The 19,941-nt window shown below is 34.8% G+C and overlaps 1 protein-coding gene across 1 annotated transcript; it reads left to right on the plus strand.

The window, feature by feature from the left end:
• The first annotated feature begins 6,249 nt into the window (after positions 1 to 6,249).
• Positions 6,250 to 14,761, plus strand: rgs5a (regulator of G protein signaling 5a). The gene is made up of 5 exons (XM_056749856.1): positions 6,250 to 6,395; positions 7,801 to 7,914; positions 9,666 to 9,727; positions 11,499 to 11,665; positions 13,010 to 14,761. The coding sequence occupies exons 1-5, from the start codon at positions 6,352 to 6,354 to the stop codon at positions 13,169 to 13,171; spliced, it is 549 nt and encodes a 182-aa protein (XP_056605834.1). The 5' UTR covers positions 6,250 to 6,351; the 3' UTR covers positions 13,172 to 14,761.
• Positions 14,762 to 19,941: the final 5,180 nt, after the last annotated feature.

Here is a 19,941-nt window from a genome sequence, read left to right on the forward strand (position 1 = left end):
CAAAGAAGGAAGCACGTTTTTGAGAGACTATAAACTTTTGAAGGATTTCTTTGAATTCACATGAACAAACCACAAGCAGTAACACCCAGCAAATGGCAATGGGGATTGCTCTTCATAGACCATGGAAAACTTTTTGCATGGAAAACTATGCAAAAAGTGTTTCAAAAACCTTGAGCCTTGGTATGTAAACCACCAAATATTTTTCTTAAGTATAATAATAATCTTAAGTGCTTGAAATTTGCATGGAATTGCCCATTTGTCAAATATGGCTTATACTGATATTTTGGCAAAGTTAAGGGTTTAATTCCCAGTGAGCCGTTCATCATATACAGTATTGTTCAAAATAATAGCAGTACAATGTGACTAACCAGAATAATCAAGGTTTTTAGTATATTTTTTATTGCTACGTGGCAAACAAGTTACCAGTAGGTTCAGTAGATTCTCAGAAAACAAACAAGACCCAGCATTCATGATATGCACGCTCTTAAGGCTGTGCAATTGGGCAATTAGTTGAAAGGGGTGTGTTCAAAAAAATAGCAGTGTCTACCTTTGACTGTACAAACTCAAAACTATTTTGTACAAACATTTTTTTTCTTCTGGGATTTAGCAATCCTGTGAATCACTTAACTAATATTTAGTTGTATGACCACAGTTTTTTAAAACTGCTTGACATCTGTGTGGCATGGAGTCAACCAACTTGTGGCACCTCTCAGCTGTTATTCCACTCCATGATTCTTTAACAACATTCCACAATTCATTCACATTTCTTGGTTTTGCTTCAGAAACAGCATTTTTGATATCACCCCACAAGTTCTCAATTGGATTAAGGTCTGGAGATTGGGCTGGCCACTCCATAACATTAATTTTGTTGGTTTGGAACCAAGACTTTGCCCGTTTACTAGTGTGTTTTGGGTCATTGTCTTGTTGAAACAACCATTTCAAGGGCATGTCCTCTTCAGCATAGGGCAACATGACCTCTTCAAGTATTTTAACATATGCAAACTGATCCATGATCCCTGGTATGTGATAAATAGGCCCAACACCATAGTAGGAGAAACATGCCCATATCATGATGCTTGCACCTCCATGCTTCACTGTCTTCACTGTGTACTGTGGCTTGAATTCAGAGTTTGGGGGTCGTCTCACAAACTGCCTGTGGCCCTTGGACCCAAAAAGAACAATTTTACTCTCATCAGTCCACAAAATGTTCCTCCATTTCTCTTTAGGCCAGTTGATGTGTTCTTTGGCAAATGGTAACCTCTTCTGCACATGCCTTTTTTTTAACAGAGGGACTTTGCGGGGGATTCTTGAAAATAGATTAGCTTCACACAGACGTCTTCTAACTGTCACAGTACTTACAGGTAACTCCAGACTGTCTTTGATCATCCTGGAGGTGATCATTGGCTGAGCCTTTGCCATTCTGGTTATTCTTCTATCCATTTTGATGGTTGTCTTCCGTTTTCTTCCACGTCTCTCTGGTTTTGCTCTCCATTTTAAGGCATTGGAGATCATTTTAGCTGAACAGCCTATCATTTTTTGCACCTCTTTATAGGTTTTCCCATCTCCAATCAACTTTTTAATCAAAGTACGCTGTTCTTCTGAACAATGTCTTGAATGACCCATTTTCCTCAGCTTTCAAATGCATGTTCAACAAGTGTTGGCTTCATCCTTAAATAGGGGCCACCTGATTCACACCTGTTTCTTCACAAAATTGATGACCTCAGTGATTGAATGCCACACTGCTATTTTTTTGAACACACCCCTTTCAACTAATTCAACTAATTGCCCAATTGCACAGCCTTAAGAGCGTGCATATCATGAATGCTGGGTCTCATTTGTTTTCTGAGAATCTACTGAACCTACTGGTAACTTGTTTGCCACGTAGCAATAAAAAATATACTAAAAACCTTGATTATTCTGGTTAGTCACATTGTACTGCTATTATTTTGAACAATACTGTATCTTAAATATATACCTTATTTGGAAAAACGTATATCAATGTGATGTGGCTTACACAACATCTTTCTAGTACATAATAACCTGCATTCATGTAACCTATTCAAATGTGACACCTGCCTATGTATTGTTTTCAGCACTATAAAGCTTTCAAGGTACACTCAACACCTTTGATCTTAGCTAGCAGAGAAGTGCACTCACAGCGTGACAAATGTGGCTTCATTACATGGCCTTGTTTCACAGCATCCTGTTCATTTGTAATTGCATCACAAAGCATGAGCTGACATGGATGTGGGCAGTTGTGAAACATCTACTAAACTAGTTTAGGCACTGTTAATTTAATGTTGTCATAGTAATTCTGCCTTAGACAATTCAAGGCTATAAATAGGGAAAGAATGCAACAATTTTAAAATCATAGATTTACTGTAAATGTAGTTTCCTTGGAGCCCACTTATATTGATGTGAAAAGTAATGTGAAATGTTTAGTAATGTGAAAAGGAATAATTCACCCAAATTTTTAAATCATTTATATAAATCCACATGTCATTCCAAACCTGTACGACTTTTTTCTTCAGAAGACAAAGTAAGATATTTTTAAAAAGTTGGTAACTAAACAACAATGGCCTCCATTGACTTTCATTGAACACACATAAAACCACATTTCCCAAAACACCGCGTTCAAAAATGACCAAAGAGTTTCAATATTTTTCATATTTAAAACCTAGAACCTGGCCTAGAAAATCTCAACTTTAAATTTTCCGCCTGTTTTAGTACACGATATAACTACAGAAGAGTCGAGTTTTAAATAGGAAACATATCAAAACTCTTTGGTCATTTTTGAACGTGATGCTTCTAATTGGATTCAATGATCTATGCTAAGCTATGCTAACAGTGCTATCGTCAGACCCTCAGATCGGCAGAATACATTCTAAAACGGTAAAACTCAATTTATCAACTTTTGGGGAGCTGGAAAATTTGCATATTTTCAAAAAAGTGGATTGTTCCTTTAAGTCTGAAATGATCAGAGACATCTTTAAAAAAACGTAAGCTGCTACTTCCTAACACTGAGCTTCTTTGGAAGGATATGCAGAGCGATAGATGTGACACAGCCAGAAACAGCACAAAGTCTGGCAGACTTTCCCACACTTAGCTCTTATCATTAGTTATCTGGTGTTTACAGCAATAATATATATAGATCATACTCTTATACTTATACTGTCATTTTTGTATCCTTATTACCTCAGCACTGGACAGGCCTAGTTTCTGCACACAGAATAAGTAATTTATGTGTAAACATGGTCATTTATTGAAGTCTGTTGGGTCATCAGGAAGTTTTATAAGTACAAAATGTTTTTGAGGTTAATTTAAATAATTTTTAAAAAATTTCACTGGGGAGAAGTTTCTAATTGTTGCAATGAGTTGTTTAGCTCCAAAGAAAGGGAAGATGTGATTTATCCTGATATAAGTCATTCAGTCATATTTAGTGTATGAAGGTCTGCATTTCTTTTGTAGGTTCTTAAAGGTACTCCCAAAGCGATTGTATGCTGATTGTGAAATGGATGTTGTGGCTTTAGTATCAACTCTAATCCTCACGATCCTAAAACAATGAGATGAATTAATCAAATGTCCCTTCCGCTGATTGATTTTGAAGGAAATAGCTTGTCAAAGCATTAGCTGTAAGTCTAAACAAAATGGCTACACTTGGCCAAAAACCTATGATTGGCTAATATAGGGTTTGCCTAAATTCAGGCTGGGTAAACAGACAAACTTTGCTTGCCTTCCTGTTTGGCAAGCGTTTATATTACATTAAAACTGTTGTATTCTGCTGAAGGCAAAAGTAATTGCCCAATTTATGCATATAAACGATATCCAAACGTGATACATGGCATGATAAGGTTTTGATTTGGGCTTTGGACAGCCCGTATATGGCAATTTGATCAGTTAAATGATTACCCAAAAAGAGCAATTTTTTCAAAAACCCCAGATGTTTCAGCTTGGAACAAGCAAAATATCAGTATCAATGAGTTTTTAATCACACTGTACTCTATGAACTTTACGTTGTACATATACTGTACTGTAAGATACAGTATGATGCTGACTTTTCTGAAATTTAAGATCTTCAAGCATTAGGTTCTAATTGAACAATGTTCAAAATCTGTTTGGATGAAATTTCCTTCTGTTCTGAAAGTCACATTGCCCAACATGTTTATCGCTACAAAGCCGAAGTTTGGTTTACCTTTGCTCTGTATCCGGCTTTAGTACCTGACAGAACAGAAAACACTCTCATTTTCTGAGTCCAAAGCAGTCAGCCAGTGGAAAATGTTGTCAACACCTGTAATGGTATAATAAGACCATGTTCTTTCCGTAACATGTGTGCCTTAAGCATACAGACCCTTTCTCTACTCAGTTGCTTAATGTCACAGAACAGTGTTACCAGCTGTTACCATCTCATTACCAACACATTTGTGAAATGAATGCCCTGTGCTTAATTTTGCATCAATTAGAGCAAATCTGAACTAAATATATTTGTATAGACATTACTAAGATATATATTTATATAGCCACAGAAAGAAATAAGGGACCGTTCAAAATGTCCATTTAGTCCATGTTTTGTTACAATTCCAGTCCAGTGTCTATTGAATTTCAGCAAAATCAAAGCTCAGCAGTGACATAAAGTCCATCCATCCATCCATCCATTTTCTACCGCTTATCCGAACTACCTCGGGTCACGGGGAGCCTGTGCCTATCTCAGGAGTCATCGGGCATCAAGGCTGACATAAAGTCATCCAACAATAATGTGAAAGACTGACAGCATGACAGGACACATAAAAAAATTACTTTTGAACCTTGTTTTAAATAAATGAACAAAATTGCATTGTTTAAAAGTGAATATGAACTTGTTTTCTTTGCTGTATTTGAGGTCTGAAAAATACAGAGCATGTTTTCTATTATTTTGATCTGTTTCTCTAGTTTTCATTTTCAGCAAATAAATGACAATATAAAGTAATATTTTTATTTGAAATTTTGGTGAATTTTTTTAATAGTTTACAGAAGGAAACATAAATGATCATTTTAAATATTAAAAAAAACGGAAAGTGATTTTGAAATGGTGTCTTAATTTTTTCATCGCCTGTATATATAAATGAACAGAATTGTGTTCAGGGCCATCTTTGATTGGAATTGATTTTTACACATTCTTTTCGCTGTATCTAAGGTTTTTTTTAACTGTGTGAAGAATGTTCTAGGAATTTCATGCAATTGAAAGTTTGTTTTGTTGTCTCCAAAAAGGACAACATTTCCCGTGCCTGTTATTATTTTTCTTTGGCACTCAGCAAGAAACATTCCAAACACCAGGATGCAAATTTATACTTTGATGAAATTGCTGGACTCATCACAAACATATTTCTAAGGTCTTTTATCTTGTTTATAAAGAACTTTAAATAATAAAGAACCCGTGGGAAATCATTTTGACACAGCAAAATAATAGTCAACATTTAATTGTCTTTGTATGTTTTGTATGTGTTGTATATGGTTGCGTTTATTAATGCAATTCCTATCATTTGCAATCATATGAATAGTTCACCCTTGAAAAAAATGAAAATTCTCTCACCATTGTCTCTCCCTCAAGTTGTTTCAAACTTTGTACGATATTTTTTTCTGTTGAACACAAACGAGGATATTTTGAAGAATAGGGAAAACTAAACAGTTAGACTACAATAGTAGATTTTTGACAAATATTCTTCTAAATCTATCTTGCATTCAGCAGAACAATGGCAAGGAGTGAGTAAATGAAAACAAAGAAAAGCATTTGTGGAAGCATTTTCTTTTTAAAATAGGAAAATATATTTGTTAATATATAAGTTAAGTCTTTTTTTTCCCTGTATGTTTTCCGTATTCTTGATATTTCTCCCTTTTTTAAAGATATTTGTATGTATTGGAGTTACCACCATCTGTTTCAACTGTAACAAAACTGTTTTTAAATGTTCACTATTTAAAGTATACTAAAAGTATTGGTGCATCTCATACTTTAGATGTCAGCTTTATCTAGGAGTATCACTCTTAGGCGAAGTTTACCAGAAACTAACATCTGCAGAAGATAATTTTACAAAACATCTTTTCCTGTGAGTTAATATGAATAGATATGGATCTAAACCACTGTGCGCTGTTGTTTTGGGAGGTTTCAAATGTCATATCTGGTGTTTATCATCTCCAGAGCTCTTTCTGCTTCCATTGTTATGGCAAGGAAGAAGTTGATTGGCTCTCGAGTGGTTGGCTTTGGGCCAGCAGTCTTCCTCCATATAACAGAGGGGTGCGAGAAGACAAATTCTAAAGAGAGAAGGAAACAACTCATACTGGTGGACTAACTCTGCAAACCCAAACGGAACTGCTCAGAACATGTGTAAAGGATTAGCTGCCCTGCCCCAGACATGTCTGGAAAGGTAAGCACTGTGAAAATTTACATCATGGATTATAGTTGTACTTCAGATTTACACTATATTCATTTTGGTTATGTAGTTATTTAATACATGTATGTGATATCTGGAACAATGGAGGGGAAATGGTATAAATACTATAGTTAATTATACATAGGAGGACATTTTTTGGTATGCCATTTCACCTCTTATTTGTTTGAGGTTTATGAATTATGACAGATAATATCTAATGACAGATATTGTTCAGTGCATTGTGTGAAACAGGAACTTCATTCATTTTATGGAGGATGGTAAGAGACCGCTTTGTTTATTCGGATATAAAAGGATTTGTCACCCAAAGGAAATTCAAAGGGGGCTATATATTTTATACATTTTAGATTCGTTTTCTGCTTTTTCATAGTCTAGTTAGATTACACATTGTCCGAGTAGACTGAACACCAGTTTTTGTTTAGCATTTCCAAGTTTTGTTTTTTAGTTTTATCGCTGAACACATAAATCAAATATTAGGGTTCTAAGTTTTCCAAAAATCAAATCACTTACAGTTTTGTTTAGTTTAGTTCAATGTTTAACAAGATTGGAGCAGAATTGCAGTAAATAAATTTTAAGTAATGAGGACATGCTGCTGGCTACTTCACTATACAAACATTTTCTATCTCAGAATTGTATGATTTTGATGTAGATTGACTTACCTAAACTCTGCAGTAATCCTGAAATCTATTTGTCCATCATAAAAAAACAACAGTTTTAGGATGGCAAATTGGGCTGGTTTGCATCAGATATCTTATTAGGTCAATTCTGTCAGCAAACTGACATCAGCTTTTTTTGCAGCAGTTTGAGCAATATATCTGTTATGTGTCAGCAGGATGAACTGTACAGCAATCCCTAACAAATCAAACTGTTTGCTTGACGTCATTGAACCCACAAGTCATGGTCGGATTTGTGTTTTTTTCTCACACTACACAAACTGTTCTTTGATCAGAGTTATATCTTGTTAAAATGTATATGAATATCGTATATTAGTGAGACTGTAAGATAAAATATGTTTTACTGTCTCATTTGCCAAACTGTAATACAGTCTAAAAAAAATCATGGTTATTTTCAATCCATGCGTTACAAGGGCTGTTTCAGTCCATGGTTTGTTCAAAAAGCAAAAGTCAATAACAAAAGTCAATAAAATAAAGTTTAACAGAATCCCAATAAAACAATTCTTAAGAGTGTACAAATGAAATGGTCATTCAATATCTATCCTCTTTATTGATGAGACTACTGCAGGCTAAACTTTTAAGATTTGAAATGTGTCATGGTTGTTCGTTTATGCATGATAATAATTTCTTTATATATATATATATATATATATATAAATATATATGTATATATATCCGGGTTCATTTGATGCTTGTGTCGTCCTCAGGGCTAAAGAGATCAAGACTAAATTGGGAACTCTGCTTCAGAAGCCAGACAATTCCATCGACTTTATCATCCCCTACCAAGAAAAGCCTGAAAAGAAACCTGAGAAGCTTCAGAAGTGAGTGCCTCTTGGCTTCCTTCACTTTTCCTCTGACCCTCATGTTTTTTTTTATTCTTCTCCACCTCTCTCACGCAGACACACAAACACACACGACGACAACTCCAGATCTGGATGTGTCATTCATACCCAAGAAAAATATATTTCACTTGAAGTTTCAAAATGGAAGATGCAATCCTTTAAAGCCATATTATATGTTGTTTACAATTCATCAGACATTATACAATAAATTCATTCTCATAAAAAATGAAAATGTATATTCAGAGCAGATTAATCAATTAATTTGATGTATTTTTAGGTGTATTTCTGGTATTTACTCACATTGATAATGTGAGAATCATGAACATAGTATAACAAAATAATCCATAAATGATGCATGAATGTAATATTTGGATTTGGCATGTGATTTGTTTTTGCCAGATTACCATATTAGGAACACTGGTTTATTTGAATTGTAAGAACAAAAGTAGGACCCTCACACACGCACTGACATGCGGGATTTAAAAGAAATTATCATCATAAGATGATCTAGTACGCCTGATGCATGTGGAACATATCAGTGGTGTCCTTATGAAACCTTGTATCTCCATATTTTGTGATTGTGATATTTATTTTTTAACATGAATCATCATTATTATTAGTCACCCCATGTTTATCTCTGAGTTTTGCAAATATCTAACTAATAAAAAGTTTCAGAAAATGCTATCACCGTATGTAATCAATTTAAAAGTCCAGTTTTTTTCCATTTCCCAAAAAATAGCCATCCAAGGTTTCGGAAGGACAGCAACAAATAGACAAAATATGCATTACATTAATCCCATCGTGCCTTTACCAGTTTGTCAAATTAAACAAAAATAATAGTTATTAATTATCGTTTATAGTTGATGTCCTTGTAGGAAATATGGCCATTAAATTCTCTATTTACCCGCCATTGGCAGATAAGGAAATTTTGTTTATTTTGGACCTGTTTATGAATGAAGGAGAACAAGTGAGATGATTGATGGAGATTAACAAAGACATTGTTAGAACATTCTGCAATAGAAAAGTGTAAAAGGATTGTTTATAATGAACGCTGTCCAAATTGACTGTGAAAAACATTTGCTAACCATTTCAGCTCCCTTTAGCTTGCGTAATATCTTATGCAAGAGTCTTTTAACAGCAGCATCTGAACACGTGCATTAAAGATAAGCGTCCATTCAAAGAGTGAGACATGAATTGAAAACACAATTTCTGACTTTAATTCAAGAATCAGCTTTTATCCAAAGCTACTTATAGTGCATTCAAGCTATAGATTGTATTAGTATGTGTGTTTGCTGGGAGTAAAACCAACAACCTTGGCGTTGCGGATACTATTCTCTTCAAATTATAATGAATGATGAATGTGATATCTTTATGTTTATGAGAATTTATAGGCATAAGGATGACACAACTGCTCATAAGGCACAATGAAAAACATCTAAAAATCCTGTGTTTTTTGTGTAATCATGTGTAGTTTTCTTATAAGTGCGAAAAAACAAGGTACAAGCTGGTGGTTAAGGTAATTACTTCCACCTTGCATTGCTGGATGATGCTCAAACGCTTAACTGAGCATTTTGTACTTGAAAACAACACCAGAATTTACCTCCTCGACTATGAGATCACCATTCTCGAAATAGACCCAAAATAACTGTGTAGGTAGTACTTGGAAAACCCTTTGCTTTGGTACATTAAGAAGGAAGAACTAAACAGAGAAATCTGCTTGTTTTGATCAGACCAACACATGAAGAAGCAGCACAATGGCGCGAGTCCCTCGATAAGGTCCTCTCCAACAGCTGTGAGTACCGTGTTTATCTTAATGGCCATTTGGTTGCATTTTGTGTCTTGAATGTTCTTTCAGGCATGGCTGCTGATTGGAAGGTTTCGTTTATCGGCTTGGTCTGTGAAAACACATTTAATACTTTGTTTATATCCATTGGCTGGGAACCTCAGAGAAATCTATGAAGTTACACTGATGCACTTGATTTGGTATGTGTAAACTGCTTGTGCTTCCGAGGTCAGAGTAACCTTTAGATGTTGCATATTTGACAGAATTTTCCTAACAGTAGTCTAGATCCATAAAAAGAAACGGATCTGTTTTATTGGTTTAGCACTTACCAAATGCAGAACAAATTTTGAAGCCTAAAAACACAAGTTAAAAGCTAACATGAGAACATACTACACTACGGTCGCTCCATCCAAGCATCGGACAACTTTTTCAACTTTTAAAACAGTGTTTCCTGGTAATTACAATTTGAATTAATATCCATCCACGTTTTTGGAGATTTGTATCTATGTTGCATTATTCGTGAGATTTATATATGCGATGACGTCCAACGTCCCGTCAAATTGATAAAGTCGCTTTTAGCGATTTGTTAGCAACCACTGTTTTTAAGACACGATAAAACTTCAAAAAACACGAGCATGTTATAACTAGCGTGTTTTATGTCATAGACAAAAACATGAAAATATTTAGAGGTTTTGTTTACCACAAACTTTATGTAGGACATTTAACCAAAACAATAATAAAAAACCTTTGTTGTGATGGAAGTGCAAAACATAACATACCACTTCATTATGTTAGGTCTTTATACACCTCTGAACACATACTGCAGTTATGTATATTATATTGAATTTCTGTCAATAGACCCTTCAAAAAATAACACACAGCACCTTTTAAGCAAGTATTTTAGTGAATTCCAGCAGCTGTGGTGAAATAAATTAAATGACCCTGTCTGCTGTACCTTATAAAACCTTTCAAAACATCCCTTTGACACTAACTAATGCTTTTTTATTTATCATTGCAAGATCTTTCACACTCATTTCCAGACTCAATGCTTGCTGGTTCTTTCCAAACATCTAAAGAAAGCAACTATATAAACAAGCAAAATGACTTTAAAGACGTTTTATCTACACAAGTTAATTATGTTTTTCCATACTGCAGAGAAAACCAAACATATTCATTCAATTATATGTTTTTGGAGTCAGACTGTTATGTTTAGTATTGATTTGCCTAATTATTCCTTTTATTTGACCTTATCCCTTTTAATTATACCTTTTATATTGCAGACTGAATTCATCCAGTCATGTTGCATTATATAGCCTCTGTGTAGCAGGTGCTTCAGTTCAAATATAACAGCTCTCTGATTGATGCTAAAACATACCTCATATAACTGCTAAAAGCTCATTATGTGCTTTGTTAGGAATACATTGACGCATTGTGTATTTCTATACGAGTATGGGTCGTTTAAAATAATTTTCGGACAAATAATTGCTAGCCAGTCTTTGAAATAAGTCATCTATGAGTTGTCAGTTATTACAAAAACCGATCCGGCGATACACAGTTGTCACTCAAACGCTGCATGATGTTACACAATCTGAACTCATAAGATATTGCATTAATGTTTGGCTATGTGCCCCAGGCATGCGCTCCATTAATGTTTGGATAAGGATTTTAAGAGCCGGTGGGACGGGATCTACAGCGGAAGCGTGTTGCCAGCACATTAGAACACATAAAGCTGTGCGCACATTCACTCTAATGGCTTTTCCACACTTTTTTTATTCCATAGATGGTCTGGCCACCTTTAAGAGCTTCCTGAGATCTGAGTTCAGTGATGAAAATATTGAGTTCTGGGAGGCTTGCGAGGATTTCAAAAAGACCAAGAACCCCCTGAAAAAGGCCACCAAAGCAAAGAAGATTTATGAGGACTTCATTCAGACCGGTGGACCTAAAGAGGTTTGTTTGCTTTTTTGAGTACTCGTATTCCCCAAAACACTGTATTGGAAGTCAAGTGAAGCAGCTGAGAGAAGTAGATTGAGAGAGTTCTTACCCTCTTACTCATGTGAATAGGTTAAACATATTTTCTTTATAAACGCTGAGGCCCATGTGCTCCCCTCTAATGGTCCCTGAGGGCTATAAGAAGGCTTAACGTTAGTGGAATATCTACAAGTTTTTTAAGGGAAATGAACTTTGATCGAAACACATTGACCTTCAGATCATATAGAAAGGTTATTATAGGGCCCCACATACATAATTAAATCTATTTATGACATTATTTGTGAAAACATCCTCATAGCATTAGAAGCATTAGAAATCCTTAATGCTACTGTAGTTTCCAGGATTAAGGCTGTTTTTGTTTTTTGGCTCTTTGCATGAGATCAGGGCCCAGTTGCATAATCTTAGCCGCTATATAAGGACTTTGTTTTAACAGCTATGGATGGATGGATGGATGGATAGTACTAATCAATAGTACTTTTCATATTTAAAATACTCCAATCTACCTTTTTATGTAACTGCTTTAAAGAAGTTATTGAAGAAAAAAGTAGATGACTAAAATCAAAGACTAGTCTCTGATTTTTTTTTTGTGGACAGTTGAATCTGTTGTAGGACTCTATAAATCTAATCTGATTATAACAAATAATAATATTTCCTACTGATAAACAAAAGATATAAGTAAATGTCTAAAAAACATCATAAAAAATGTATTTTAAGTCTAGTTGCAGTAAATACACAGTATATGCATAACTGTACAAAACTTACTGTCTGCATGTATAGGACATCTGTATAATTGGCGTCATCGCTCCACTTCGAGCTCCGGGTAGTCTGAAGGATTGACTGTTCCACAGACTCCCTATAGTTTTCAGACACTTTCTTATTAAGATGGGTGTTCAATCTGTTACATCCAGCACACATTTAATTTGTGTGTGGGAAGTCAGTTATAAGGAAGAAAGAAAGTAAGAAAGAAGAAAGAAGAAAGAAGAAAGAAGAAAGAAGAAAGAAGAAAGAAGAAAGAAAGAAAGAAAGAAAGAAAGAAAGAAAGATAGATAGATAGATAGATAGATAGATAGATAGATAGATAGATAGATAGATAGATAGATAGATAGATAGATAGATAGATAGATAGATAGATAGATAGATAGATAGATAGATAGATAGATAGATAGATAGATAGATAGATAGATAGATAGATAGAAAGAAAAATAATTGAAAAGAAAGTACAATTTACTTGTAAGGGCTAAATAAAATGTACCTTTTTTATTGATGTTATTTTTTGTTATTTTTTCCTTAAATCATTTGTAGGTGAACATCGACCACTTCACCAAAGATGTGACCCTGAGGAACTTGGTTGATATTTCTCCTGCTACCTTCGAGCTGGCTCAGAGCCGCATCTACACCCTGATGGAGAAAGACTCCTTTGGTCGGTTCCTGAGATCTGAACAATATCAGGAACTTATCAAGTAAACTGACTCACCAGCTGCAGGGAGATACAAGAGAAAAGATCATCCTCACAAAATATTTGACATTCAATTGTTCAAGTCAGTCTATTATACATTTTTTGATAACAGGCAATTTTCTGAACCTCAATTTGCATCACAACAGTAACTAATTATTTGTTGAAATTGGAAAATATTAAAGAGTGTTTTACATAGCCTCCCTGCAGCTGATACAGAGATCTTTGCTTCATGAAAAGATGTCAGCAAAATTGCCCAGTGCTCCGAATGACCGAATATCAAAGTAAAACTCATAAAACAAATGAATGATCGGGTATTAAAGAATCAAAAAATATCACTCCTCATAATGTTTTTGTGATTTGACTTTAGTCAAAAAGATGTGAAGTGCATAATTGTAATAATTTAAAGACCTCCTCAAAATGTTGTATACATGTACATCATTTGGAGTTCTACTCTTTGCTGACCGCTCAATAAAACTTTCAGACTAATCTCCACTTGTAATTCATGGCTTTTCAGGAAAGTGGCTTGAGTACTTTCAATGAGCATTTTCCATCCTGATTTTCTGTAAAACCTTTGAATGTGTTTTTTCTTTGAGATGCAGGGAGTGGGCTAGGGGACAGGAAAAGAACAGTGGGCTTTCTCTTGGAAATATCTATGTTAATATTAAAATTCCCAAATGGTAAACAGAAGCACAAACGGCTTCAGAATCAACTAGAAAGTGCCACTTTATGTCAATGTTAGAGCAAACATGTGACATGTTAGAAAGAATAATTCAGTCTCTGGGAACGTGTGGTTTGCTTAATGCTATTGAACGTTGCTAAGATTGGAAGATCAAGTAGGAGGGTCGTTAAAGCACTGGGCACAATATCTAGTATCATTTCTAAATGTTTATTCCCATGAACATAAAAATATAAGGTCATGGAAACCCAAAACATTTTTTTGGTTTTGATACACATATCATTTGTGCTATTAACTATTATAGTCTAGACACCAATGATTGTACTTTAAGTAAAGTGTTATTGCGGTTAACATCTGTTATTTTACCTTTTGCATACAGCTATAAGATTGCAGTCATATGTTTTGAGAAATATGCAAGTTATGACACCTGAAAGGTATAACAAATGTAACTCACAAGTGTGATTCAGTATAATTTTGCATGTTTTTCATAGATTTAACACAGGTAGCCTTGCATATTTCTTTACATTTATAGTATACTTTGTGTATGAATTAACATAAGCTGTTGTAGGTGCCTCCTGAAGTCCTTACTGATGGCCCACAAAGACAATTCTTGTAGTTCACTGCAGGACAGGAGTAGATGGATATGGCAAAGGTACATCACAATAAAACAAATCTGACAAAAAATGGATAAAAATTAAAGCTTTTCCAAAATCACATATCGCTCTGATGGATCTTTTATTCTTTTTAAATTTGGCCAATCTTGTCACCATAAAACTAAAATGGATGGAATTTGAATCGATTAGGAAAATGTTAAAATTGTCAATAAGGACTGACGGGGTACCTCACTCTTACATCAAACTATATGCATGTATGTTTGTTGATGATATAAAATCCATAATCACATTAAAGTTCTGAAGATTTATTTATTTTTCATATGTACTGTACATATCAACTATTGACAACTAAAATAATTTATTCCAGAATGTCTGATTGTTTACACGTTAAAAAGTAATAACAGCGTTTCCTTTGTTATTTATAAAAAAGAACATTGTGCGTTCTGAATTTGTCCATTTCTTTACCGAAGCAGGTCACTGAAAAGAACTTTGAATTGACTGTCTTTTCCTTCTTAATATGAAAATTGTTCACAGCAGGATGGTACAACATTCTGGTATTTCATTTGCATTACTCTGTGAACATTTGTCTGAATCTTGCAAATGGAAAATTTAAATGAATCATAACACATCTGCTTCCTGCCTTCATGTGCCGCGGGCTCTTTTAATCCACGGTGCTTTCATTTAGCCACTCGACCAGAGTATTTTATTCACACAATAAGAGGAGCTCTGTGCTGAGAATAACAAATAAAAGACATAAAGAAAAAGACACAGAGGGACAGAGAAATGGCAATTCAAACAGAAAGCGAGAGAGAGATGAAATGAGATGAAGCAGAGGCGCAATAGGAGGCTGCCAAAATAAACAATGTCAGAGGCAAAGATATTCACATTTAGTACCACTCTCATTCCTAGAAATAGACGTATGACTCGTCGGTGGGTTTAAGACCCTTGCTGTGTAAGCAAAACAAAAAAAAAATCTTACGTCTATATTACTGAGGCGCGCTATGCAGCACCTTTTCCCACATGCAAGACATCTAGTGGAAAGAACTGAAGCTGTAATTGTAGTAAATGGACGATCAGCTCCTCATCAATGGTTTTAAAATTAAATGTTCAGCAAACACACGGATGTGGTGTTCACAATCATGGTGAAAATCCATCTTTATTGGCCGTACACACAATTGGTATATAAGAGCTTTGAGGATTTGCATATATTATACATTGCAGGAATGAACTCAAAGCCACATCCAGGTGTTAAAGAATTAGTTCACCTAAAAATAAAAATGTTGTCATCAGTTAATCACCCTCATGTTATTCAAACCTGCATGACTTTCTTCTGTGGGACACACAAGATCTTTTGAGAAGTATGTGTGTGTGTACGATGCCAATGGTCTAATAATGCTACGCCTGTTCTTGGTGCACACAAATGTAAAAGAATGAACCTCAAACACACAAAAACAAAACCAGAAACCAGATAATGGGCTCAGATGAAAGCAAGAGGGCTCAGCTTATTTTCGTATCATCGCTCATTTAGACTACTCTCTTAAAAGGGAAAGTGGGTTATGCAATGAATTTGCTGTGTTTGTGATAACAAAGATTTAGGCAAATAGGAGGAAATAAATATTACAGATCTAATAAATGCAGCAAGATCACTTTTGGTTGTTTTAATTGTAGCTGATGTGGCTCGGAGACCTGTTTCTTGCCCTCTCATATAAATTCTGTTTTTCAACAGATGTAGCCATTACAAAATTGGGTGTATTTTATATTATATCATGTTGTGTTTCCTAGGAGTATGGATTTATGCTGAATAGTCACAGAGCTCATGCACCTGGAATGTACCCGCGGTCCTTATGGCATTGTTTATCTGCTGTCTGCATTGTTTTATCAAAACAAGCCCAAAGTGAGAGCTGAATCCAATTTGCACTGTAATCTCCCTATCCATCATTTGAACATCATTGAATCACCGCTGTCACGACTGTTGGTAATGCACAAAGAATGACAATGCAAATTTCAGCCTATCCTCTTCCAAAAAACAAATGGTTTATGCCTGCGGCTATGACAAATAGTTACATTTTAAAGTTAAGTGACACAATTTATGTTCCCGAGTTGGAGGATACTATGACATTGCACACACTGGGAAGTTTCCATTGCATGTATAATTAAATGATTATTCCATGGAACAGGAGTCTCTCCTGCATTTGTGATGATCGGCAGACTGTAACCATAGCAACATTCTAGCATCGAGACAAAATGGAGGCCCGCAGGTCAACACAAAATATTCGCAGGTGATGACAAAACAAACACTAAACGGCATTACGTGCTAACACCCACAAAATGTTATAAAACTACCCTCAGCAGGATTTTTGTATTTATTTATTATTCGTTTTTAAATGTTGTTAGTCAACCTAAACTCTCTCACTCAACCGTAACATTTGGGTTGGCCATAGAACACTGGATTGAAATGAGCAAATTTTACATTATGCACCTGTACAACTGTACCCCTGGTCATTCATTGTTATGACATGTAACACACTCAAGTCGAAAAATAACACAGAAGCGTGGTCTGGTGTTAAACCAAACAACATATGTTTCTTGTGGACTTTCAACCCAGTCTCAGGGCAGCTTCTGACAAAATCTAGATTATATGGATTCTTGTTCATGGGTACAAATATCCCCTTTAATGCCTTTATAAATAGAACCTGATATCACTTCTTACCCCAGCCCAAACCTTAACTTACCAGGCGCAAAGGCGCTGAGTGACATTAACAAAAGGGAAAAATGTTTTCCATGTTAAAATTTCATGACTATTTCACAAATTCCTGTGAGACTGTGTTGGGACTTTATGTATTATTTATGCAACATCGATTGATGTAACCATATTTCTGACCCCTCACACTCTAAGAAATAATAATAATCTGATATAACTACGTTATTTTGTTGTTGCAAGTAAAAAAATCAAATTTATCGAATTTATTAAAGCATTTAAGTCTGGAACTCCATGAGATGTACAGATATAAGATAATGACATCAACTTAACATTGTGTGTAATTTCAAATTTCTGCAATAATTTGTTTACTAATTCATTTTAGTAACTCAATGTTATTGGCTCGATAACTTATTTTTTCCCACCATTAAAGTTTCCCTTCACCACTTAGCATGTGTAGAGGAGTTCAAACTCTCAAAAGCTGAAAATAAATGTATTCATCATGTTCCATCAACTAACTTGAGCTATTAGTGTCAGGACTGTACATCAATGATGCTTGTTGCATTAGATTTGCATTAGAACACATGGTTGAATTAGATTTTATAAGAGGCTGTCATAACTCAGAAATATCAAAACATGTTGGGTACATTTTTTAAAGTGTTTGAAGCAGCAAAGTGTCTGGTTAAACTGAATTGAGAGATGCTAGCTATTGTGCTAAAATAAGCAGAAGTGGACTGTTTTGGTATTCACCTCGAAACTGATTTTCTGATCAGACTGACCACAAATTGTCGTTTGGTTCAAGCACGTTCATTGCTGTTCAGTGCGGGTTTTGCGAGTGTGTGCGTTGTAGTCCAGCATTTTAAAAGCTGCCCACTCCAATAAGGATGATCAAACAGACACTGCAGCACCTGAAGCGCCAGAGCAGAGTGTAATTACATCAAGCCCTGTGCCGAACCATAATGAGCAGCCTGCTGTCCTGCAGCAACATCCAGCCACCAAACAGAACAGAACACAGATAAACCGCTCAAGAAAAATAGCCTGGCCTTTGTTATGCCAGATCCTCATTTCCTGAGCTCTGCATCTGCAGGCAAAGGCAGCCAATGTCATCTCAATGTAGATAGCGGCCTCTGAAAAGTCACACATTTGTTTATACCAAGCTGATGACTAATCATTTGTTAAATGAAAGTTTATTTATTTAACTGTACAGGTTTAGATACAGTATATTAGTTTTCCCCTACAGTGACTATAATCTTAATAAAACCATACAGCTCAATTAGAGACATCAATCCAATCCAATTATTTTAATTCAATGTTCGTTTGTTTTTCTTAGTTTAATCTTTACATTTCACATCATTTTCTCCGCATCGCACTTCTGAACGGAAGCACAAAGTGTTCAGAACTAAATGTTCCCATCCTCGCAAAGCACCCACTCCATGTAGCACAGCTTCTTTGTGCACTTTGATTGGTTGTTAATCTCTCATCACGTTTCATAAAAATGGAAGAGAAAAGAAAGGGAGATTATAAATGGATGAAAAAGTGGCTCAGTACTGCACTGAACATTTCAGCAACATAAACAATACACGTGATTACGAGCATGTGTTTGCTTGTGCGCACCTGACGTCAGCAACAAGCCTGAAAAGAGAATTTTTGCTTTCATGTTCAGTTGTTAAACTAGCTAAATGGTATATTATAAGGAAAACACTTCACAATAAAGCTCTTGATTAGCATTAATTACTATATTGTGAGGAGAAAATTAGCAACATATTGCAGCTTGGTCTATATTAATGTTGGTTAATACAATGCACTTGTTCATGGTTTGTTTATGTTTAATCATTGTGCATTAGTAAATGTTAACAGATAAAACATTTGAATTTAAATATGTATTAATAAAGGTTGAAACATTAAGATTAATAAAAACCGTTGTTCAATGTTATCATGCTAACTGATGTAGTTCCCTTTTATCAAATAAAATCTTATTGGTGTTAAATTGTTACACGCTTGATCTGTTAGTTCACCAAAAAAATGTAAAATTTCGTTTGAAATGACAAGAGGGTGAGTAAATGATGACAGAATTTTCATTTGTGGGTGAAATATCACTTTAAGTGTTAAATTAATAAGAGAAACCTGAGAGACCTAATCGTTTTTGTACATTGGCTTACAAAAAATGTCCCTATTTTTGGACAAATTCTGCTAAAATGTACCCAAGAGTCAACTTAACATTTTTGAGATATCTGAACTTCCTGTTCTTTTCACTCAATGTAATAAACATCTGCATATAACGTATAACAATTCTTCATGGCGTCATGCTCATGTCACACTGGTGCTTGTTATCATGTGTTTTGAGAAATAGTGGTCGTTGACCTAAGAACATTTAAACAATAATTTATTGAACGCTTTCTAGATTTTGCTGTCAATGATTTTTGTTTTTAATAATACAATTAGTGTAGCCTGTATTACTTTTTAATCCTCACTTTTATACATTTCATAATTTTTCGGAAACAAAAACAAATGTGCCAATGATCAATGAAAGTCAAAATAGTCAACACATTCATTTAAACTTGGATGTTTTGTTCGTAGATATCTATTACGTGATTTTAAATACAATATTATTTTAATAATAATAAGTTATACAATGCTTAGCGATCAAAATACATTTTTAATCAGCAATTGTCAGTTTGATCAGTAAGCTTTTCAGAGGCCATTTGAATTGTATCGTGTTATTTTATTCATAAATATGACAAAATAAATATGGCACAGTAAACAAATATGTAAACAACTCACATGTGGCCA

The sequence above is a fragment of the Triplophysa dalaica genome, chromosome 6 (assembly GCF_015846415.1).
Source record: "Triplophysa dalaica isolate WHDGS20190420 chromosome 6, ASM1584641v1, whole genome shotgun sequence".
NCBI classification, from domain to species: domain Eukaryota; kingdom Metazoa; phylum Chordata; class Actinopteri; order Cypriniformes; family Nemacheilidae; genus Triplophysa; species Triplophysa dalaica.

Coding starts and splice junctions, on each gene's coding strand:
- rgs5a (XM_056749856.1), top strand. CDS start 6,352: ATGTGTAAAGGATTAGCTGCCCTGCCCCAGACATGTCTGGAAAG. Junction 9,728..11,498: donor TAAGGTCCTCTCCAACAGCT/GTGAGTACCGTG, acceptor TTTATTCCATAG/ATGGTCTGGCCACCTTTAAG. Junction 11,666..13,009: donor AGACCGGTGGACCTAAAGAG/GTTTGTTTGCTT, acceptor AATCATTTGTAG/GTGAACATCGACCACTTCAC.